Genomic DNA, 22,927 nt, shown 5'->3' with positions numbered 1-22,927 from the left:
CACATCCGACTGATCCCAGGCGCACATGAGCTACGCGTCGTGCCCAGAGGCCGCCTATGGTTTGCGTGAGAGTGTCTGTCGTGTCGTTCGTCGAGGTGCGGCACTGCACCGCTTCCACATGCTGTTCAAACATCGAGACCGGCCTCTCCATAACCCTGGTTTGATCCACGGTGTGGCGTCCGTCAATCGTTTCGGCTGCTGAAACGATGCCCATCACTCCGACTTGTGGGTGATAAATTGTGCAGTCCAGTTAGAAACGAGACTAGCTCTGATGACTGTGATTAAGGAGTATTCATCTTGGCAGGTCTGGAATGCAGCTAGAACATTTGCTGTCATTGGGCGCTTCCAACAGCATTGTCATCAAGACGCTCTTATTACCTCTCGATGACGGCGTAACAGTGGTCAGAGCGTGTGGCCAGCTCCTTCATCCATAACGACAAACGAGCGAGGAGAGTCTTGCGACGATTTCTAAGAGTTGGAGTGCGCTCATCACATTGCGCAATCATAGCTGATTCTTCGCTGCCATGTTTCAAGACAAGCTTACTAGACAGGGGTGTTCCCGATCGTGGCCTGATACCCAACTACAACGCCGGCATTGTTGCTTGTCTTCCCTTTCGACCCCGGCTCCCCTGAGCATGGTCGTAGCGTTGATGCCGCGATCGCAAAATAGTGAATGATCCGGCTGTGCTCGCCTGATCATCGTTCCGACAGACCATCCATGTAGATAGCACCACACGCGCCGCGCTCGGCAATCTGACTGTGCTACAATACAGAGGTGATATCGGCCGAACCTGCTTTGACCGACCTCTGCTTGCACATGTTCACGCCGTTATGGATCGAAGGATGTATCCTAGGCCACACGCAGCAATTGCGGTCGCCAGCAGCACACATTGACCTTCCGTCGTCCACGTCAAGTATGCCACAATGCCAACGGCGAGTTCTTTCCTTCTCGCCGCACTCCGCTTGGCTTTCCATTCTGGGTCAATCTTGAACGGCGCCTCTTGCCACGATGAACTGGAAACACTCTGGAGTGGGATCGACACAGACAAAGCTACCGGACGGTGGTCTGACGTGTCAAACAGCGGCAGAGCCTGGTATGTGTGAGGTTTGAGGTTGGTTGGCGAGTAAAAGATGCGATCGCACCAGCTCGGCCATCGATGAGTAGCCCATTGCCATGGTCGCTCCCCATCTTGGGTGACGTCCTCCTTGTTGCGGTACTTGTAGGTAGGCGGAAACTCTATGGGCGATTCGTGTAGACCATGAAGGGTCCTGCCTGCTTCGACTTCTTTGTGAAGTTGGTCCTGTTTCAGGAGATGCGACCAGTGATAAGGGTCTTTCGGGTCCGCTGTTGGCTGTGGAAACGACAAAGCATCCTCGGGTGTTGGCGGGCGCGATGAGGTGCGATAGTTGAGATCACCGGCAACAAAAAGATGCGTCGTTGGGTCATAAATGCCTTTGGCCCCTGTACCACGGGCGGGGCTTTGCAGCAGCGGTGTATCCTCGTCCCTTTCATCGCGGACCGAGTGTTTTTGTTCAGCAACGAATACGAGTCTCTCGGCAACGGCCTTGAAGTCTTGGTTTCTTCGCTGCGTGGCATCTTCCGCTGGGGCGAGATGGGCCGAAACAAAAGTGAGTACCGTCTCCCCGTAGCCTATTCGTACGCCGACCGCGCCCTTATGCCCTGTCTCCTGAACGCCGACCCCGGTGCTTCCAGTGTCCATCCAAGTGATGTTTGATGCAACGTCGACCTTGGCAAAAATCATAATGGATGTCAGACCAACATTCCGCGAAATAACGTTGACATAGCCTGCGTCTGTAATATTGACGGCCGTGGCGAACGCATTGTAGTAGGGGGTCAAGAATGAGCCACCGAGAAAAGCATAAGCAAGAGGAGCAATTTCTTGTAGGCAGAGGACGAGTAGGTCCGGTGTACTTGAGGTGACCGAGAGGAGGTGTGGAGCGAAGACATCCGGTCTGATCTGATTGCGTGCACAGTTGAAGGTGACAATACATGCGTCAAGTGTAGCCATGACATATACTAATTGTGATCCAACTGCACCTGTCCTTTGGAGATGTTCTTGGGCCAGCGAGCAAACCAAAGTAGTGTTGATCTTGAGCAAATATCCGTTGACGTCATCGCAATCTGGCGGATGTGCAGTTGTAGAAAACGCACAAGTTCCTATTCAGGGATACCTTTCATCCTTGCCAGATTCAATTGGGCTCTTGGAATCATGATGTGTGAGCATTTCATTCATTTCATCATCATCATCCGACCGAGCCAAATTATAGTCGGTCTATCATACTCAACCAGGCCCTGGCGAAGGGTCGTTTGAGATGATAGTCCAGAAAGTTGACTATTGGAAATGAAGAGCTTGCGACGAAAGCGAGTCGATAGGTACAGTGGCAGCGAGGAGACGTCTCCAAATCCTGCAACAGCCAGCCGACTATAGCTCCAATGCCGTGACCCGAGACTTCGAGAAGCGTATTGAAGGATATACCGTTGCGTCCGTCGCTCTTACCCTCACCCAACCTGCCATTTATTCCTCTCGAATCTTAGCTGCTTCGTTCTGACTGGCAAGCACGATGTTATCAGGCAAGTACAACTCTCGTTGGATTGACATCTCAACGGGCCAGACCCGTGATCCAACTAACGAGGGCCTCATACTTCCTTATCTCGTGGCCTGGAGCCATAGGTAGGGCTGCATTTTGGATACTGACAATATGCCATCCCAACTTGAGATCACTTCCAGCAGACTGCATCGATCCAAATCAGCTGCGTCTGTGAAAGAGCGACGCAAGCATCCCATCACATCCGAGCCACAAAACCCTGAGGCATCCCGCGTTCATGCCCTCATTGCCGCTCATCGAGCCATGGATCGATCCCAGTCTCATTCCTCGACCGACCTCTACCGTGCTCACAGCAACGCAAGCGGTCGAAGTAAGGCCACTGTCCAACATCACGTGCAGTTCTCCCCTGCTACACAGCTGCGGAATCAGAGATCGGTCCTTCAGGGCGGAGCCCCTCGCCTAAGTGCCGCATTACAAGTGCCTAACGAGCCAAGAAAGATACATGCCTACGCTGAGATCGAGCCATCGGAGTTCGGGCCTGTGAGCGAGACCTTTGGTGCAGAGCCGTCGTCTTATCGAAAAATTCGACGCTCTAAATCACTCCTAACGCCTCGACGTCGTTCGTTTACTCCCCGCAGCCCTCATACGCCACTCAGTCAGGCTCCAACATTGCGCCATGCAGTCAGCAACGCGAACATCAACATTGACGGCGCATCTGAGCCGACTCTGGGTCTTCGAATCAGGAAGTCATTCAATCTCCTCCGTCCTGCAAGCCGAGTTCCCATTGACAGAAGGGCCGAGACGAGCACAGGCTACCACGATGAAGCAGTCTCCTTAGCTCGCAACCAGTTCCTCGATGCTCCTGGGCCGCCACAGGCTGAGAGAAAGCCATCATTCATCCTTCAGAAAATCCGACGTCCAAATAAGGCTTTTCGAAAGAGCGTACGTTCTCAAGCCTTCACGGACGCCGTGAACACCACCAGCTCAGACCCGGCGGTTGTTGGCAACATGCTACCTGTGTCCGCCAAGCGTTCCTTCTCGGCGACGGTGAGGCACCGATTTATGAAAGCCTTTGGCAAGTCTGTTTCCAACAAGGCAACATTGCCACCTCAGCAGCTTGAAGCAACCCGCCGTCATTTCAGCACGGAACTTGAAGAGCCAGACCATTCCACAAGTTTCGACGATTATCACGTTGACGAAGACGATGAACGTCGCCAGAGTTTCTACGTCCCATCTCAGCCTAGTGCCGATATGGAGGAAGAGCTTGATCGTCTCTCGCCAACATTCAACCCATCGACGAGCCGGGAGAGTTTACACTCGGCAACCTCTCGCTCCCGTGTTACAAGCTGGACCAATTCATCGACCACCTCCAGTGCACTTCGTGCTGGTGGCCTCGAGCGCAACCGGCTGTCAATCATCAAGGAAGATGGCGGACCACATCAGCCCTCTTCGTCGGCAGGACGCCATATTGGTGGCATCGGCGTTTTTCAAGACCCACTTCCGAATGAGGATGAAAATGGACAGCCTATGCCTCCCGTGGACAGTCAGCGAATCTACTCGGCCTTGATGAGACGTATCGGCGGGGAGGAGGCCGAGATCGAGCACACTCGGACCGCTCTTGAAGAAATTCATAACAATCAAGAACTCAATCACGACAACAAAGCTCTTGACGCCGGAAAATCTACAATCAGAGCTGTGTCGATGACCACTCAAGCATCTTCGATGAGCGATGGTGGAGAGGGAAACTGCATTAATCCCGTCACTGGCGCGAGTGTAGACCCTGCACAGCACCAGGCTAACGTTGAGCGCCGGAGAGAAGAATTAGTCTCACAGGCAAAGCAGCAGAGCTTCTTTCCCTTTTCCGAGCAGCGTAAACGAGCGACGCCAAGTTCATTTCGCAAACTTCTCAATGAGAGAAAATCCGAAGACTTACTACGATCCAGTGGAGGTAGTCCGACGTCGAATACCATACTTGCCCACAAACACAAAAGTGATGCGCTGCAACGAAGTCACATCTGCCTAAGCAGTGAGAGTATCTACTCTCGCACCACAAATGGAGGTCCAAACGAAAGTTATGTGCCAGCTAACGTCGGCTCTGACGAGCTGGACTGCCCTCTTCAAGAGGTTGACGACGACATCGGAATGGCTACGATAATTCCGAACAGATATCAACCACGACTTCAAGTAGAGAATGAGGCCAAGCCATCCACTGCCAATAGCAGCGAGCGTGAATGGAAAGGCTGGATTCAGGGTCAGGTCGACACACTTACCCGGTTTGATTCTAAGACTGCCAGCCACTACCGCGAACATGCCCAGATCGACCCAGAGGACGTCGGTGTTGGCGGTGGCGGCTTTGGACGACCAACTTCTCGGGCTAGTACTGTCAAAAACTTTCCTCTTCTTGATCTGAAACAAGTTTCGAGCCACGTTACGCCGGTGCCGAAGCGGAATTCAAGCTTGACAAAGAGCCACAGCGGACTTCTGAAACAAGCAAGTGCTATCGATCTCAAAGCAGACTCTGACAAGAACGATGACACGCAGAAGTCGAGCGGAACACTTCGGAAGATCAGTCCTGGCAATATTGCTCGAATGCTGAAGGAACGCAAAAGTCAAATTCTACGCAGCAAGCACGAGGACGTAAGGAAGGAGAATAGACCGTCCCCAAGAAGCGAGTCTCCGCCCATGAGTACGCCTGGACGACTTGGACTTCAAATGCGCAGCGGCAATGGCAGGCTTCGCAAACGAGCCAGTGAGTCGGTGTTCAGCTCCAAAGACGACGACTACCCCACAATCAAGAAGTCTAGCACGCCCGGTCGTCTGAGAGCGCTAGAGAACGACGAGAGCCCTACAGACAGAGTCAAACAATCACTCTCGGCCAGACTCAGCCGACCTTTCAACATGGATGTGCCGGAGCCAAACCGCCCGTTCGACAGCATGTATCTTGGCAAGACTGCCGCGGATGATATGGCTTCTGGTAGGTTGAGTGTTGCGCCTCGCCCTTCCCAGCGCGGGCCTGGGGGATATGGTGGGCTTGGGGCGAACCCGTTTGACGGTGAATTGGATACCGCTCTTCCTGATATTGAGCTCAAACAGAAGTTGCCGAGTGGTGACAGCGGGAAGGGAGGTTTTGCTGGTTTGTGGAGTAGCAAGCGGATGGTAAGCGACTTCCTCAAGAAGAGACGGATGAACGGATCAGACGAGGAGCGGAATAGGGAGCTAAGTCCGGCATTTGTTTGATATGTGGTATATCAATAATGCTGTGTATTGGCTACTTGGGTCTGAATGGGTTCACCACTGCACGCACGGGTATAACAATAGGAGAGCACGGGCCTGTTATCCATAATATCGCACGTGTAGCAAGAGTGGTACAGGCGTATGTATCAACAGGGCAATTTATGTGGAGCGAGAGCTGAAACGAGGGTTAGTGTTACAGCGTCTCCGACGTATCCACCGCAAGGCAAACGAGGCGACCACATTTATATTCAAGCCTTGTCGAGTTTACGTCCACACGATCTCGTATCAATCAGCCGAATGCCTAAGTAGAGCGCCAATTCTTTGCCGCACGTCTGTCCCGGTCGCGTCACAAGGTCTTGCCCCTCTCTTCCAGTCAATGTCTGAGGACAGCACGCCTGTTGCCTGCCAGCTAATCATCAATGTTGAACAACATCTGTCTACCAATGCCCAGCACGAATCTCGCAATACGCTATTTTGGCATGAACCCCGACTGTTACCAGCATGAAGGAACGGAGATAGGTCTAGAAATGAAGGGCAGCGGGCACTCGGTGTCTTGCAACCGCTTTCGCTTTGATGGTTCTCTTTTGAGTCTTTCAACTCAAATTTTCGTTTCCCTTTCTCTCGCTAGTTCCCTGTGCTCGCCACGCGCGCGCGCGACCTATCAGAGGCAGTCACTCACTCTCACTGTATCACCCGCCAAGTATATGATATATCGCTGGAGGAAATCGCTACGCGATGCCATATATCACATGCCATACACGCACCAAATAAAGGGGGTGCGTTCGAGTTCCCCACACACAGAGACCCAGGACCCGCCAAAACGCCCGGCTTTGCTGGTGTCCCGTCCTCACGACTGGGTCTCTTTTTCGTCATTGTTGCACATCGAGAGCCGTAAGCGCGGTCCATGTATGCAGATTCGATGCGGCCTGTTTCCAGCCCGACCATTGTGGCGTGTCTGCTTGACCTGCTCGGCTATGCCTGCCGTTGCATCTACCATAATTATGCGTATCGTGTCCATGGTGCAAACCATGGATTGCAAGTCGTAATACTTTGCTTGATCCTCATTTGGCGTGTCCACCTTCTGCTTGGACCTTGGCCGGTCTGATCGACCCTTTTGCAGTAGACGAACATCGATTGGCTCTTGTTGATTGAAGCCAATTCGGGTCGTCGTCCGAATGAAATAGGTCGTCCCATGAGGAGACCGTCACAAGTAAATTTGCGAACTCGTCGTCGCTACCCTCGCTCAGTCAGCTCCGGCCATCGTCCATATATCCAGTAACCTTTTGGCACCAACTGCAGAACTCGTTCCGAATATCACTGAGAATCCTCAGCACTACTCACAGTAATTGGCTGGAAATGCCCCCTTTACCCCCCGCAACTCGCCTTGCCACCAATCGTCCTTGCTCTCTGTTTGCTTGATGACCCTTATTCGGTCTCCTTCGCGGAACACTAGATCGCCTTCTCCTTGCCCACCAAAATCGTACAATGCTGTCACGAACACCCAATTCTGTGAGTTCTGCCGTGGTGGTGGAGGTGGGGGAGGGGGCTTCTTTTTGCCAATCGCCAAGGTAGAGGTGGCTGAAGCCAGAGACGACATGGATGATGGAGTTGCGAGGGTTTGTGTGGCAGATGAGGGCTGTCGATCTCGACTAAAGTAATCGGTATTGGGACCTGCCGGTGAGAAGCTTGCGACGCCGGGGGTCTGATAGACGGAAGAACTGGCGGGCGAGGCACTGAGAGGGGTTTGCTCGGTTGGTGAGAGAAGGAAATTGGCAGAGGGCGAGGGTGTCGGCGACACTTTTGATTTGGTTTCGTATTCAGGCGACGGAGGAAGTTTGCGAGCTGGTGAAGGCGAATGACCCCGGTTCGAGAGGGTGGAGTGTGCAGAGGGCCGCCGTTGGCCGTTAGTCGGGTAGCCATTAGGCCTTTCGCTTTGGGACATTGGGAGGCGGACGGCTTTGCCAGAGGCGATAAGACAGAGCGACTCGACTTCCTTCTGCACAGGAAGAAAAGCGTCAGACCATGAGCGGATGACTTCGTCCATGGGAGGTGCAGGGTTGGGAAAGCCTTCTTGCGAGCAATAGGTATGCACAGAGGTGTAGTAGTGACCAAGGAGGCTGTTCTGAATCTCGATCTGAGCCGCAAGGATGTGTGGTAGGAGGGAGAAAACGGCGGCTAGTACAGGAGGAAGTACTTGTCGTAAGTGCTCGTCGGCATTGTTGTAGGCATCGGTGGCTTGGAGTAACTCTGTTTCCGCCTTGGTCAGGGTTGCCCTGTCTCGATCGGAGAGCTTTGTTTTGCTTTTGGTGTTGTCGACGCGACCCTGGTATCGCTCGAAATCGAGTTTCCGATCTTCTCGCTTTTTGATCGTCTTCCTTAAGAAACGCAGGCTCTCTCTGGCGGATTGGGCGACATGTATCATGCGGGTGTCGACCTGGCCCACGTCTTCCGATAGATCTCGTTTCAATTCCTCGCTCTCGGACATGTACCTCGAGGTGCGGGCTAGGGTCTCCGGGTCCGTCTCAACTGCGGTATGGCCATGATAATCGGCGCCAGCACCAAGTATTGGCTGGTACAAGGACTCGAGTTCGGTGAAGATGCGTGTTTGGTGAGTGAGGATAGCAATCCAGGCCTCTTTCCATGCCTTGGAAGAGTCAATAATCTGACAGGTGTTAGATGGCGGTTGTGCTACATGGTTAAGAGGCGCACCCTCGTGAGCAAGTGATCTGCTTCCTCAAAGTCCTTGAGCAGCACCGAGATGGTCTTCTCGTCTGCACTTCTCTTCATGTACTTGCCAAACTGCCGCTGGACGCTCTGCATGGTGACCAGACTGCTGGAGACAATATTATTAGGCTTAGTCTAGTGTGGTACGTTGACTTCTAATGGGTCAGGGTATAGCTTGAACGACGGGGGGCCGCTGAAGTGGATCGCGTAGGGGGGGCAGCTAAGGAGCGACAAGAACGGAATAAAGGGCTTGAATGGAAGGGACCCAAGCCCAAAGCAGACGCTGCAGCATTAAGCAAGAACAAGAGATGAGCAGCATGGATAGGGAGGGCAAGGTGTGTAGGAAGTAATGGAGATGAGGGTAAGGAACAGCAGTCGTGGCCTGTTGAGTGGTGGACGTTGTTCTGGATTCATCGCCTTCGTTGACGCGCGTTGGGTGCAGGTTTCAAACTTTGGCATATCCGGCCGCATTTCTGCCGATCAACGGTGCCCTTTTATTTACCCCGGACTGATCTGCTGTCAACTGATTCACATGTCTCAGGCGTCTTGATGTCGCCGTGAGGAAACCATGCTGACGCGAGCCCACGCCGCCGCCGCAGCCATCAATGTCCGCAGTCATGGCCCCCGCGACTGCGCAAGGCACGCGAGGCGCGCAAGTTACGCCCTCAAATCTTCCCGGCCCCCTCTCCCAGGCCACCGCCCCAGTTCTGGAGTTTCGCTGTCTCTACACGCGCGATGTCCGCAAGAAAGCAAAAAAGTGGCACGATGGCTCCCTCCGCTACCACACGTTCAACAAACGCGTCATGGTCTACGATGACAACAAATTCTACATCGGTGACGCTCACTATCGACAAGACGGCGAGGTGGGCGAAGGCACAGAGTTGTTGCTGGACAGCCATGTCATGGTTGAGGTTGGTGAGCCTATTGGCCAGACCGAGACCGATTTGAATCAGGTTGTGCATCAACGCCCGAGTCCACAGAGACCAGCAGTTCAGCGTCCTCCGGGTATACCTAGAATTGCTGCCTCTCAGAACAAGCTCAAATCAATAAAAGACGTCCTCGGTGCCAGTCAATGCTCTGTCGGGCGCGTCCGTACGCCCTATCAGTCGCCATACGACAGGCGTCAGGTCGAACAGGCTGTCCACTCGGCAGAGCCGCCCGCGAAGCGTCAAAAAACTGCCCTGGGAAAGGAGAATGTTCCACAGAGTGAGCTGGCGAAGCCACGTTCGCCGAAGGCTTCTGTCCCAGAACAACAACGAAGGCTGGTCTCGCCGAAGCCGTCGCGCCAGTTGCAACCACTCAAATCTACCCAGAACCTAGTTGGACGTGTGGAAGAGGTTTGCGATCTATCATCGGACGGTGAGCCAGTACAGCCCACCAGACCCAAGCCTGTTCTCCAGCGGTCACCGCAAGTACAGCAAGAAGCCAAGAAGCGCTTACGCAGTCCCGGTGCAGGACCAGACACGCGTCTTTCATCCCCCAAGCCCATGTCAGCTGTGCAGAAGCCGGCTGGAGGGTCTGGGAAGCCCAAAAAGCTGCTGAGCGATCGACTCCACAGTTTGTCTGCGCCGCGCTCTCATTCGGCTGCGTCCAACCATTCTCTGCCAGCGTTGAACGTTTATACAGCTCGGCTGGGGACGACCCAGCTCCAGTTTTCGAGGGAGAAGCCTCGACGTAAGCTGATGTCGCGAGCCTTACTGCCGGGTTCGGCCGTGCAAGATTCGGGAATACGTAGACACCCCCCGCCAGAATCCACGCGGCCGCCACGATTAAGCTCACGCACAGAATCCGGTCAGAATCCTGACGATGGGAATTCCGGTGAAGGAGAGTCCTTTGAATCCAGCATCCAGCCCCAGCGACCTCCCGGCCCCACCAACACACATAGGCAGCTCGAGGAGTCGCAAGCAGATGTGAATACTTGGTATAGAAATACGCGGGTGGAAAACCCGAACTCACCTATACAGCGGAGGACCTCAATCGATGAGGCGGACATCGCATCAAGAAGTAGGCGAGGCTCTGGCAATCAAATAATCGATCTGACGTCCTCCCCTTTGTTTGTCCCACAGGATGTCGACGCGCCAATGCCGCCGCCTTCAGCAGAGCAGCGCATAGAATCAAGTCAGGAGTTCGAAGTTCGCATGCTCGAAGGCACCAAGCCCCCGGGGGATACCGCCGATGAGCCCATCGACCTGAGTCCCAAGCCACAGTCTCCGTCACTGGTGGGGTTTAGCACCATCAACATCTCGCCCATCAAACACCAGCGTTCGCCATCGCCATACAGCAGTCGGTCGTCCTCGCCCGCATTTACCGACGGACCTTCACGGAAGACAATCCAAGAACGCATGCCTCCGCCTCCGTTGCCGACATTGCGCCCAACACCAGCACCAGCCCCCACGGAACTTGCACTTTATCCCTCCCCATCGCGATCGCGCCCCTTCCGCCGGACTCTCTCCGCTAACGATGCTCTGCAGGAGGACCTTGAGACCACCGTCTCTGCATCGTCATCGGACGATGAATTCGGTGGCCCCTCTGCGCTCCTCTCCGACTTCCCGCCCACCGCCGCCTTACTTCAACGTGACAGTCCAAGCGTCCGGCGCACGTCGCCCAGCAAGGCTCGTGTCCCCGCAAATATCCGCCGCACGCTGTCCGAACCCGTTCAGGTAGACTCCGCGGCCGCCACCACGCGGACCGTATCGATCAAGGATGTGCGGGGCGTGAATGTCGAGCCCATAGCCGAGGAGCCGGGCGAGGAAACAACCGGCCCCTGGACAGTCGACGAAGCCTGGCTACTCTTCGACGTCGATGCCTGGCCCGCTGCGAAGAAGTCGCTGCTGCCTGTCTGGGCAACGGCTGGAAATGGCCACAATGCTACTGCCCAGATGCGGATGGGATTAAGCACGGGCGCGGGCGTCAGTGCGGCGGGCCTCGGCGGCTTTGGCAGTGCGAGGGGGGTGCTGGAGAGAGAGCGGACGGCGCAGGGCATTGGCAGATTGAGGGACGAGGTTGCGGGCGTGTACTGATCAGATATTCAGGATCCCCGAGGCAGGAGCAGGGTGGCGGGAATGTCGTTTGTGTGTGTGTGTGTGGGTGTATGGCTACATTCATGTGTTATGATCAGGATTTGTGATACCCCAGCATGGCGAGGCACCATATGATTTGAACGCTTCTGCAGAGGAAGCCGTCTAGAACTTTCCAATGCTACATTGTACGTGCGTGTGATAAGATTCGTAAGAGACGTAACATTTTCGGGCCAGAGAGAAGTACCCAAGTACTAGGTGAGGCGGCGAGGACTTGTGGTACAGTGCAGTGGCAGTACATCAGGCAAGTGAATGGGCACCAGCGCGCGAAAAACAAAAAAAAACATCCTCCATGGTCAACGATGCGTCTGTTGGGAGAACGTGTGTAGATACACAGCTTTTGGGATTCATGAATTTCTTGCTATCATGTCGCAGCCTATCGATCAATCTCGAAATCTGGAATTTTAGAGGCTTCTCAAGCCATATCTGGCATGCATGCATGCTTGCTGCCAACGGTAGTGTGCTCGCAGGGTGCAGGGTCGCAACGGGTCATCAGAGACTGGCCAGTAGAGGATAGATAGCGGGGATTGACGCCCCCATTGCACCGGCAGCCTGCTCTGAAAGAGTCGCGGCGCTCTACAATCCAGTGACACATCGCATTGCGTTTTTACTGGGCAATGCCAATGACGCCGCAAGCGGGACGGGGACCGGCGTTGCCCGTCTTCTTGGACTCCTCGTTGCCGCCCTTGCCCAGGTCGTCGGTGCCGGCGTGGGTGACGACGGTGCGCTACATGAGAGGGAAATGCCATCGTCAGCTTCTTTGTACCTGTGGCGCGTGATGGTGATGGTGGCTCAGGAAGAGGTCATCAGGGTAGGTGGTAGTTGTAGGGAAAGGGGGGACCTACGCCCAGAACAGAGTGCTCGCCGATCAGCTTGATCTGCGAGTCGGTGATGGTGCCCTTAGCATTGCCTTGGCCGTCGGTCTTGATGTTGCCTAGGTCGCCGACGTGGCGGTCGTCGTCGCTGGGGCTACCGTGGCCTTTGCCGAAGGGGTTGACTGTATCTCATTGTCAGTTGTTTGCTATTTAGTTCAAAGCCCCGGCCGGTATGGCTTCCGGGGGCTCCGCGGTTCAGGAAAGCATACAGTGAGGGCCAGCGCTGGTGCAGCCATTGGTGTTGTCGCCAAACTGGTGGATGTGGAAGCCACGCTCGGCGTTAGGGTCGTGACCCTGGAGGTCGTAGGTGACGGTGGTGGGGCCGGATTCGGAGGTTTGCTCAAAGGTCACTGAGCCGGTGACCTTGGAATCACCACGGAGGACAGCCACTGCGTCACAAAACCAATGTCAGCATTGTGTAAGAGCTCATGCGTGTACTCTTGATGAGAGCGGGGATGAACCGTCCGTAGAAACGGCCGATGAAACGGCAAAGCAGGCTGTGGGATGATGACCAATGTCGTCCACCAAACTTCTCCCGCAGTACTTGGGCAGTCGGAGAGGGGCAGCAAACGTACCGGCCTTAACCATATTGACGGTGTTATTCACGTGAAAGAGTTATACGAGTTGATGGGGTTCTTGGACTACAGGATTTGAAATGTGAAGTAGGAGCAAGAGTAAGACTGCGGTGCCTCGGAAGTGGACGCTGCTCTTGTACTTGTAACTCGTTGCACCGATGTTGTCATGGCACAGCGCGCGATCATCATTGAGGGGCAGCCATTCACAGCGCTGCCCCGCATCAAAGACAAATTTTCAATGTCCGCTTATCAGCGAATGTTAGTCGGGTACTTTAAGCAAGGTACCTAAGTACCCTTCGAGCGTCAGACGGTCCGAGCCCATACTAGCCAGACCCGGAACTCCAACGATACCTAGAGATGTCTAGAAGAGCATTGCTACTCGGCATGTGGAAAGTATGAGGCCGAGCGAGGCTGCGATATCGGGGGGTGAGCCCTCAAGGCTCGGCCAAGCAGTAGTAGGTGCGGTATTTTCTGGTAGCTTAGCATGAATGTCATTCATTGGAGCGGCAGACTGTGGTCCGCGTTGAAACCGGGTTCAATTCTATGTTCATTTTGGGTCGTACTCATAGCATCGAGCCAGTCCGAGCGCCCACAGGCGATGTCAGGGTCTGGCTCGTCTGGACTCGCCGACATTCAGTAAAGAAGGCACATATTATCAATTTGCTTAAGCCTTCTCGAGCTTCTCCTTGAGGATGCCCTTGAGCGTGACGGCGTCGGCGGCGAATTTGCTGATGCCCTCCCGCAGCTTCTCAACAGCCATCTGCTCCTCGTTGAAGTCAAAGCGGAAGTCGGCCTCGTTCGTGATGTAGGACTTCTTGGCGATATCAAGCTGGGCCGCAGCTCCAGAGTCGAGCTTCTTGGGAACATCGTCCTTGGAGTTGTAGAGGTCCTCAAGCAGGTTGGGAGAGATGGTAAGGTAATCGCAGCCAGCAAGCTCGGTGATCTCGCCGACGTTGCGGAACGATGCACCCATAACAATGGTCTTGTAGCCATACTTCTTGTAGTAGTTGAAGATGGAACCCACGCTCTTGACACCTGGGTCTTCGTTGGCGGGGAAGTCCTTCTTCATTGCGGCCTTATACCAGTCGAGGATGCGGCCGACGAAGGGAGAGATGAGGAAGGCGCCGGCCTCGGCACAAGCGATGGCCTGGACAAGCGAGAACATCAGAGTCAGGTTGCAGTTGATACCCTCTTTCTGGAGGACCTCGGCCGCCTTAATACCCTCCCAGGTAGAAGCAAGCTTGATCAGAACGCGTTCTTTGCCGATACCTTCAGCCTTGTAGAGCTTTACGATGTTAGAAGATTTTACTCCACGATTCTTGTAGAGCTTACCTCGATAATGTGACGAGCCTTCTCAATGGAGCGCTCGGTATCGAAGGAGAGTCTGGCGTCAACCTCTGTTGAGACCTTGCCAGGGACGATCTTGAGGATTTCCTTGCCGAACTCAACCAGCAGGCGGTCTAGAGTGGCATCGACCTGGGCGTCAATATCTTTGGACTGGTTTAGTGTAAGCGCACGTCTCCTTGATGGTGGATTGCTGTCCGTACATGCTTCTTGCCGTACTCAACAGCAACATCCATGAGCTTGGCATATTCGGGCTTCTTGGAGGCGGCGAGGATGAGGGAGGGGTTGGTAGTGGCATCCTGAGGCTTGTACTTCTCAATGGCTGGACAAAATTAGCTCAAATCAGTTGTAAAAGCCGTCAAACTCACTGTTGAAGTCGCCGGAGTCGCAGACAACGACCTGTTCAACAATTTAGTAGGGGCATTGATGTCGGAGGGTTCAACATACCGTGCCGGTAGCCTTCAGCTGATCGAGGGACGACGACATATTTGCGAACTGGGTGGTTTTAACAAGAGTGAAATTGAGAATTGATTCGAGATGTGCAGTGGTCAAAGGTAGTATACTGAAGCAAGATTTAATCACAACAGGGCCTCGAACAACTTTTGTTCAGTTGGGGTGGCGCCGCGCGCGGATGGAGTGCCCCGCCATGACATCTGAAGCACCCTCATGCACTCTCAGTTTTACCCCCACCACCAACCATTCTCCTCACACATCTCCGTACTCTGCCGCTGCCCACCTGCTTCCTCATCGTCTCTGTAAGGGCGCAGGGGTAGCTTGCGGTGGCTAAATTATCCGTCCTTATCCCATTGCTCGATGGTTTCGCTTCCTCAACCGCCCACTCACGCTCCACGGAGAAGCAGTATGGTCTCAGAGGGCACATAATTGACGCATGGATGTGCTATCGGCTTACCTCAACAGTACATCCTGACTCAGCCACGCAAGCGCAGCCGTTTAGGAAAACATGCAGTTTTCCCCGAGAGGCACTTGCTCCTCTTGCCCAACGCCACTATGGTCGCCGTCAAATCTCGTTAGATGCCGGCAACTGGCTGCTTCGGCTGAAGTCTCTGCATTGTCCCAGGATCTAGTGCGGTACATTTGCCGTTTCTCAAAGTCGGACACTGCAACAGCCATGAAACTTGTCTCATCGTTTAGAATGAACGATATGATTAAGTATTAGTAGGAGACTATATCTGCTGTGCGCAGGACAACCGTGTATATGTGCTAATGCTAGCCGGGGGTATAACAAACATCAAATTACAATGCCTCCTTTGCCTTCTCTCATCTCCAGTCATATTTGAAGCACTTTTCGGAGATTTCGCTTGCTTCGAAAAATTCACAGGCCTTGCCAAACCTAGCACAAAATCACATATCACGAATGAGCAAATGACGCCGAGTAGCAATAGAAAGATGCCCTAGCTCTTTAGCCCAAAGGCCTTGCGCAACATAGGGAAGCGCTTCTTCTTGCTCTTACTACCTGTCAATGGGCTACCACCGTCGGTGCTGAGTGTTTCGTTGGTTGGCTTCCTTTCGTGGAGTGCCGGCCGCAAGCTCGACATGCCGTTCGTCTTGTAAGAGCCTGGACCGGCACTGGTAGATGGCCGATCTTCGCTTTCTTTTGCTTGGACATCAGGCAGTGGCCACGAGTCGCTCATTACACGTTCGGGCCGACGTCGTTGCAACTTGCCTGCAACTGGGGACGTAGGCCTTGGGACCTTGGACGATGCAGGAGAACCAACAGCCGAAGACGCCGGGCCAGGGTCAGCAGAGACAACATCAGGTGGGTTGCCATCCTGATCTTGTTTGGCAGCCTCCAATTTGGCCATTGTCTGACGAATCATGGCGTCTCTTTCAGCGCTTGAGCCGAAGCCCATGTTACCATCGAACGGTGTATCATCATCCTTCGTGCCTGGCCGGCTGTCAGGGATTGGATCGGCCGCAGTATTGACCTTCCGAGGTTTCGGGCTGCTGCCCTTGTCCTCTTTCTTGCTGCGAAAGCGGGAGAAGAGGCCCCTCTTCTTCATCGTAGTAGGAGATAGAGGAGCATCTGCTGCGGGTCCGGCTTGTTGAGCTGCAGTGGTATCAATCTTGATAGCAGGCTGCAACTGGCGTCGCGATTTTTTCTTCTCCTCGTCGGAGCTGTCATCCAGGTCGGTCGAGTCGCCCTCGTCATGCCTTCTTGGAATGCCTCGGACGGGCCGCAAAGGCTGAGGATCGCCCTCTTCATCGCTCGAGTCTTCGAATCTGGATCTGAAGGAAGTCGGTCTTGGACCGTCCTCGTCGTCTGAGTCACCGATTCTCGAACGTAGGCCCGCTGTCAGTGGCATGGGGCCGGCACGCATAGGGCTCTTAGCCTTTCGCTTTCCGAACAAAGACGAAGACCGCTTTTGCTCCTTGGGGCCTCTTAGCGTAGGTGCGGCTGCCTCAATTGACCCACGCATGCTGGTCCGCATCGGGCGCTGGTCCCCAGCCGGGGAAAACGGTCGTCGCACAGGTGGTGACAGAGATCGAACTGCCCCACGTCCGCCGGGTTGTGTGGGAGGAACCTGCGCAGCGCTGCGCATGCTGCGTCGCATGTTGTAGCTACCATCTGCGGACTTCTTTGACCTGCGAGCCTTCTTGAAGGAGCTGTCGGAGTCGCTGTTGTTAATTGTTGGCGGAGGGGGCGGCTTGTAGGCTGGCTTGGCCGTTGGAGCAGTGTTGGCCGGAGGAATGTACTTCTTCTGCAGAGCAGCCCGGCCGGGAGAAGCTGGTGCTGCAACGGGCTGGGGCGGTGGTTTTGGTCTCGTCGGTTCGGTAGCCCATTTAGAAGCTTGCAAGCCGCGAGGATTTGGAGCATTGCCAGTTTGTCGCATGGAAGTCCGCATTGCGCCAGCTTCGTTATTGCTAGCTTGAGGTGCAGCTGGCTGTCTCATCGAACTCCTCATGGATGTCGGTTGTGTCCTGTCGACTGGTGGCGGCCGGGCGACAGGCACGGCTGCAGCCAAAGCACCGGCTGTAGCGGTAGTGCTGCTCTTCTTTTTCTTCTTAGGTTTTGCAGGAGCAGTGACAGTCTGTAACCGCTGTGTGGCCTGCTGCGATGCCCGTTGCGGTGCTGGCTGTGGTAGCTGCTCTGTTGCCGGCTGGGGCGTCTTTTGAAGTGGAGCCGCTTTCACTTGCCGACTTTGCTGTGCAATACCGCTCCAGTGCTGCTGAGTATCATCCCACGATGCCGTGCGCTCAGCAGCCTGTGGTCGATCGGTCCTCTCGGCGAGCGGACTCTGCGGAGGCGTCTGAATTTTCTGCAGTCGGGGCGATTCGATAATCGGGCTCTCTACAATGGCATCAATCGAACCATAGCCTTCTCTGTCTGAAAGATCTTCTTCCGCATCGCTGTAAATGCTATCGCCATCAGATGCCGACTCTTCTTCCTCAGGTGCGGCTTGTGCTTTGCGGAGTTCTGCCTCAGAAGGGCCGAATTTTCGAGCTTCAGAACTAGGGTTGCTGGAGGCGTTGGTTGAAGGCGTGGTGGCCTGAGGCACAGCTTGGACCATCTCTTCTGGAGCAGAGGGGAAACCGCCAGGCACCTCTACCAACCATTGATCGGAAGGTTTCTCATCTTCAATGCCCGGGGTCGGAGGCTGCACAGACAATGCTGGAACATCTGTAGGGATGTTCGAAGTAGACAAATCTTTCTCTTCCGCAGCCTTGGTGTCACTGGGTTGATGCATCGTTTGAGGTGGCTGGGTGGTAGTCGATTGTACTTGCCCATTCGGCATCTCGGCGGAAACTGATGATTGCACCTGCGGCTGGATTTCTTCCACTGTAATGTCACTCTCGGTATCAGACATGTAACCACCGCCTTCTACAGAAGTGACTACCGGCGGCAGAGGCAAAAGTGGGTCTTGGGGCATGGACTTCTGAGCAGCGTTTCGGGACAGGATAGCACCAATCGCATGATCACTCGACGATCCTTGATCTTGTGCCGGAATATCTGGGCTCGATGAGCCATCCGACGAAGTCGAGGAGATCTGGCTGGGAGAGGAGAGCAGCTTGTCCGCCGTAGGGGCAACCTCAACAGAGTCCGAGGAATCGACCCGTCGTTGCCTATTTCTTATGCTGCCGAAGGAGGGCAGCTGCGGCCTTGGCTGCATGTGTTCATCCAAATTGTCTTCGGATGGTATCGTCGTAAGTGCCGGTTTACTGCTTCCTAAACCAAAGAAGCCTCGCTTCTTCGTTTCTTTGGCCTGAGGACTCTGAATCACCGGACTGTCGGTACTTTGTGGTTCAGCAGCAACGCCAACGACCTCTGGCTCCGGTTCAAAACTGACCCTCACGCTCTTTTGCCGCCGGACTGAACCATCGGCTGACCTGTTTGAGTCAGACGCATCGCTCGGAGTCGCACTCGATCCACGAGGCTTGCTGAGGCGGTCATCCACCGTCGAGGGGTGATGATGCTTCAGAGCCGATTTTACAGGCGACACCGACCGAGGCAGTGGTTCGTGCTTCCTCCCGGCCGCAAGATCCGATGGCTCTTCCGAGAACCGAGTCGATCTCGAAGGGCTGATGGAGCTGTTTCGGCTGACTTGTGGCTGTTGTACGGTCAGGTGGCTGGTGCCTGCCTCTGCAGGAGCTTCTGTCACATCCTGGTAGGCCTCCAGCGGTGATGGCTGGGATTTTGGTGTAGGCGTGATCGGCTCTTCAATTTTTCTGGACATATTCGCGGCCGTCAGCTTCTTACTTTGTACAGTAGCTGCTGGACTAGCCACAGGACTGAGCCCTTGTTGCTCCCTTTCCTGAGCTTCGGATAGCTGCTGCTCTTGCTCACCCTCCCAGTCCTCCCTCACAATCGACGGTTGTTTGGCAAGGTGTCCCGCCGCTCGCTGCGCACGGCGTGTATGCTCAGGGGACGAATCTGAATCCTGATTCGACGACGCTGCATCTGAAGACTGCGGGAAATGCGAATTCTGACCGGTCAACGCAACTTTCTTTTTCTTCTCCTTCGGCTCGACCGCAGCGGCTACGGGAGGCATTTCTGGATCGGGGGCGAGAGGTGTCGATACGGGCCTACTAGCCATACTGCCGCTTTGGAGATGACTCCCCTCAGAAGACCGGGGTGCGACCTTCTTTTTCTTTTTCTTCACGGGCTGCTGCGCTGCGGCCGTGACGCTGTACTGCACATTCTCTGCCTCCGGCCCAGAAATTCCGTTGCGGTTGGACCGTTGACCACCTACAGGACTGGCCGGTGATTGCGGCGAGGGCGAGAGAGGCCGTGAAAAGTTGACAGAGTTTCTGCTGTCGGCACGTTGAGCCACATTTCCATTTCCGACCTGTGCATGTTGTCCGACACTGATCGCTGCCGCGGCTTTTGATATGCTTTGAGGGTCGTTTGCAGGTGTATGCTGTGGGGTAGGATTCTGCTTTTTCGAGGCGTAGGTATCCAGGCTCAGAGAGCGTTTCGAAGACCTGTCCGGCAGTTTGGGAACAGGTGGGATGTCTGCCGGCAGTTGGGGAACAGGCGGAGCTACACCAGGACCAGAGGGCGTAGTGGGACGACCTGGTGATGGACTTCGAAAGGTCCTCTCTGTCATAGAGCCTGAACTTGATGTTCTATCTAGCCCACCTCTTGAACGACCTCTAGAGGCATTTGCCGGGGACCCGGAAGCACTCGATGACCGCCTCTGCATTCGCTTGGTCTGGACATCGGCGACAGGTGTTGGAGGCGGGGACATTGCTCGGAGGGCGGCGGCGGCGGCGGAGGCGGATAGGTTTCCTTGAGACACTCGATTGGCCAAAAAGGCCTGAGTAGCAGCCATGTGTGCTGAGTTACTGGTGGCCTGCTGCGGGCGCTGGGTAGTCACAGTCAGCAGGCTATCTAAGCAATCGGAAGGACATCATTACTTGAGCACTCGCGGACCGCGTCCGTCGATGAAAGAGGCTCGGCATCTTGGTGGCGTTGAGCGTTCACGCAAGGGAAAGAAACCACGGACGAGTCCCTTTATAGCGGGTTTTCAAAACCTAGGAGCTAGAATGTAATTCTAGTGCGACTGAAATGAGATGGCCAACGACTTTTATGGCGCGTTGGAGCTGGACTCGTGGGATGAATAGCTGTGAGATATCTCCATGATGCGCAGGCTCAGCCCGCACAGTGCAAAAGGGAAAGGTACATTCGAAGGCAGCGCGAAGGAGGCGCAAGGGGACGACGGGTAAGGAAAAGAGGCAGCAATGAACGTAATTATGAGGCAAGCAAGGAAGTGCCGGAGCGACAACAAGGACGATTCGATTAAGTTGCTGGAGTGGTGCCCTCCAGCTGAGATGATACGGTCACGGCAGAGGAGCCAGTTGCCCCCAGATCGACCAAGCACTCGCCTCTTTCTCGCCTTGCCCAATCTGCCAGAGGACCACCCGGCCAATAGCGGTGGCCTAGACCGAGCACTAGCCACCATTGCGTACAGCCACAACGTCACCAAAGATGACAGCATTCCACTGTCTCACCGTCTTCCGTTTCGTCCACATGTTCGCAACTCTGACACCATCCACTCTTGACTGTGCGACGAATAATGTTCTGTTCTGCAGCTGTCCATGTCTACCCGCAGATTCAGACGAATAAAATCATCCTTCAGGAGACAATTGTGGCCGACAGTATCCGTAGACCGAGGTCTGTTGTGCCAGGCCGTGCCCCGGACGACCATCAACACCTCAGCAAGCCCATCCTGTACAGACATCCATTGTACACGCCAGCGAGGTTCGTTCCACGCATACTTGCATCAGTAGACTTCCACACGTAACTTCTGATTCGAGTGATGCCGCCCGTCTGTGGGCTTCGCATCATCCTTTACCCGAGGTTGCGCGCGGTGACTCCCATCACATAGGTAACGGATGCCCCCCGCACGACCAAGCAATTTGCGCGGACGGCGATGAGTTGACTGGTATATAGTCGGGCTGTGCGCCCCCTCGATTCGCTTCGTCGTGAGACTCACCACGGCCACCTCGTTCAACATGGTCTACACCCACCAGGATTCCCCGGCCAATGCCGTCGACCCCAAGACCCTCCCGCCAGTCCCTCTTCCTCCGGGCCTCCAGTCTCGATACGTTGATTGCACTCCCACCTCTCTGATCTTCCACATCATTGAGTCCCTTCCCACCAACCCAAATCCCAATACCCCCCTCATCCTTGTCATCCACGGCTTTCCCGAACTTGCCTATTCTTGGCGCAAGATTCTCCCCCTTCTGTCCGCTGCCGGCTATCACGCCGTGGCTTTTGACCAGCGGGGCTATGGTCGGACCCATTCCCCCAACCCTCTGCCTCGAGACTCGTTCCGGCCGCTCAACCTCATCAAAGACGCCGTTTCCCTCGTCTCCGCCTTGGGCTACACCTCGGCCTCTGCAGTCGTGGGCCATGACTTCGGTGCCATGACCGCGTATCTCTGCGCACTATCGCGCCCGGACCTCTTCAAGTCCCTAGTCCTCATGTCGCACCCCAGCAAAGGCCCACCCACACTTCCGTTCTCCACTTCTCCCTCGCTCTCCACCGTCCAAACCACACAGCCGCGGCCTCCCAAGCCAATCGACATTCAGGCCGAGCTAGGCAAGCTGGCGCGCCCACGCCAGCACTACAAGTGGTACTACTGCACGCCGCCAGCGAACCAGGAGATGACGTACCCAACAGGGCAGCCGCTACACGACTTCCTGCGCGGATACTTCCACCTGAAGAGCGCGGATTGGCCGCAGCAACCACACCAGCTGAAGGCCTGGGCCGCCGAGGAGCTGCAGGTCATGCCGCGCTACTACATCATGGACCAAGACGCCGACATGCGTGAGAACGTGAACCGCGACATGCGCGTCCTCGACCCTACGGACGTCAAGCGGTTGAGCGCCCGCTGGCTGCCTGACGAGGAGCTGGCCGTGTACGTGGGCGAGTACGGCCGGACCGAGTTCCGTGGCGGATTGAATTGGTACGGTCTGCAGACCAGCCCGGAGATTGCGGCGGATGTGGCTGTGTGGGGGAACGGAGGCAAAGTCAGGGTGCCGACTGTCTTTGTGGCGGGCAAGAGTGATTGGGGAACGTATCAGGAGCCCGGGGCCGTGCAGGCGATGGAGAGTGGGAAGAGTGTGGCGGAGGAGTGCTATAGAGGAACGGTTTTGGTGGATGGGGCTGGGCACTGGGTGAATCAGGAGCAGCCGGAGAGGTGTGTTGAAGAGATCTTGAAGCTCGTTAGGGAAGTTGAGGGTGGCAGCGCTGTGAAGTCGTGAGCACCCAGCTTGCGTGGAGGATTCTCTGGTGTTGCGCTTGAGGGAGCTAGATTCAGGAGGGTGTAATGTCATGTGGAATGCTGGAAGGGAAACGACAAAGACGACCTTCATCAAATCTGGGTTGAATAGAGGTACAATGTGCAGCTTAACAGGACCTGCTCGGCTATGCCGTATGCGTGACCAAATATCTGGCTTCGGCTACCTAGCAGAACCTTTCCGATCCCAAGTAGCCTGGCGTAGACCGAGAATCCCTCGAAAAATGTCAAAGCCGTTAGCCTCTATCGTTGACTAAGAAATTACT

The 22,927-nt window shown here is 55.1% G+C and overlaps 8 protein-coding genes across 8 annotated transcripts; 3 read left to right on the top strand and 5 right to left on the bottom strand.

Moving 5' to 3' along the window:
* Positions 1-821: 821 nt before the first annotated feature.
* HMPREF1541_04872 (uncharacterized protein) lies at positions 822-2,030 on the bottom strand (the record flags this gene model as incomplete). The annotated part of the gene is made up of 1 exon (XM_008719216.1): positions 822-2,030. One exon carries the CDS (start codon positions 2,028-2,030, stop codon positions 822-824), a length of 1,209 nt encoding a protein of 402 aa, XP_008717438.1.
* A 691-nt stretch (positions 2,031-2,721) lies between these two features.
* On the top strand, positions 2,722-5,805 carry HMPREF1541_04871 (uncharacterized protein; the record flags this gene model as incomplete). The annotated part of the gene is made up of 1 exon (XM_008719215.1): positions 2,722-5,805. One exon carries the CDS (start codon positions 2,722-2,724, stop codon positions 5,803-5,805), a length of 3,084 nt encoding a protein of 1,027 aa, XP_008717437.1.
* Positions 5,806-7,135: 1,330 nt separating this feature from the next.
* Positions 7,136-8,622, bottom strand: HMPREF1541_04870 (uncharacterized protein; the record flags this gene model as incomplete). The annotated part of the gene is made up of 2 exons (XM_008719214.1): positions 7,136-8,464; positions 8,512-8,622. The coding sequence occupies 2 exons, from the start codon at positions 8,620-8,622 to the stop codon at positions 7,136-7,138; spliced, it is 1,440 nt and encodes a 479-aa protein (XP_008717436.1).
* A 521-nt stretch (positions 8,623-9,143) lies between these two features.
* Positions 9,144-11,546, top strand: HMPREF1541_04869 (uncharacterized protein; the record flags this gene model as incomplete). The annotated part of the gene is made up of 1 exon (XM_008719213.1): positions 9,144-11,546. One exon carries the CDS (start codon positions 9,144-9,146, stop codon positions 11,544-11,546), a length of 2,403 nt encoding a protein of 800 aa, XP_008717435.1.
* A 664-nt stretch (positions 11,547-12,210) lies between these two features.
* On the bottom strand, positions 12,211-13,066 carry HMPREF1541_04868 (superoxide dismutase [Cu-Zn]; the record flags this gene model as incomplete). Its single annotated transcript, XM_008719212.1, has 4 exons — positions 12,211-12,330; positions 12,449-12,600; positions 12,688-12,867; positions 13,054-13,066. The coding sequence occupies 4 exons, from the start codon at positions 13,064-13,066 to the stop codon at positions 12,211-12,213; spliced, it is 465 nt and encodes a 154-aa protein (XP_008717434.1).
* Positions 13,067-13,717: 651 nt separating this feature from the next.
* HMPREF1541_04867 (transaldolase) lies at positions 13,718-14,883 on the bottom strand (the record flags this gene model as incomplete). Its single annotated transcript, XM_008719211.1, has 5 exons — positions 13,718-14,338; positions 14,386-14,550; positions 14,601-14,719; positions 14,766-14,796; positions 14,845-14,883. The coding sequence occupies 5 exons, from the start codon at positions 14,881-14,883 to the stop codon at positions 13,718-13,720; spliced, it is 975 nt and encodes a 324-aa protein (XP_008717433.1).
* Positions 14,884-15,809: 926 nt separating this feature from the next.
* HMPREF1541_04866 (uncharacterized protein) lies at positions 15,810-20,189 on the bottom strand (the record flags this gene model as incomplete). The annotated part of the gene is made up of 1 exon (XM_008719210.1): positions 15,810-20,189. One exon carries the CDS (start codon positions 20,187-20,189, stop codon positions 15,810-15,812), a length of 4,380 nt encoding a protein of 1,459 aa, XP_008717432.1.
* Positions 20,190-21,372: 1,183 nt separating this feature from the next.
* On the top strand, positions 21,373-22,626 carry HMPREF1541_04865 (uncharacterized protein; the record flags this gene model as incomplete). Its single annotated transcript, XM_008719209.1, has 1 exon — positions 21,373-22,626. The coding sequence occupies one exon, from the start codon at positions 21,373-21,375 to the stop codon at positions 22,624-22,626; it is 1,254 nt and encodes a 417-aa protein (XP_008717431.1).
* Positions 22,627-22,927: the final 301 nt, after the last annotated feature.

This window comes from Cyphellophora europaea, assembly GCF_000365145.1.
Source record: "Cyphellophora europaea CBS 101466 unplaced genomic scaffold supercont1.4, whole genome shotgun sequence".
NCBI lineage: Eukaryota > Fungi > Ascomycota > Eurotiomycetes > Chaetothyriales > Cyphellophoraceae > Cyphellophora > Cyphellophora europaea.
Note: the sequence above shows the minus strand (reverse complement) of the source record. Positions and strands in the feature narration are given on the sequence as shown.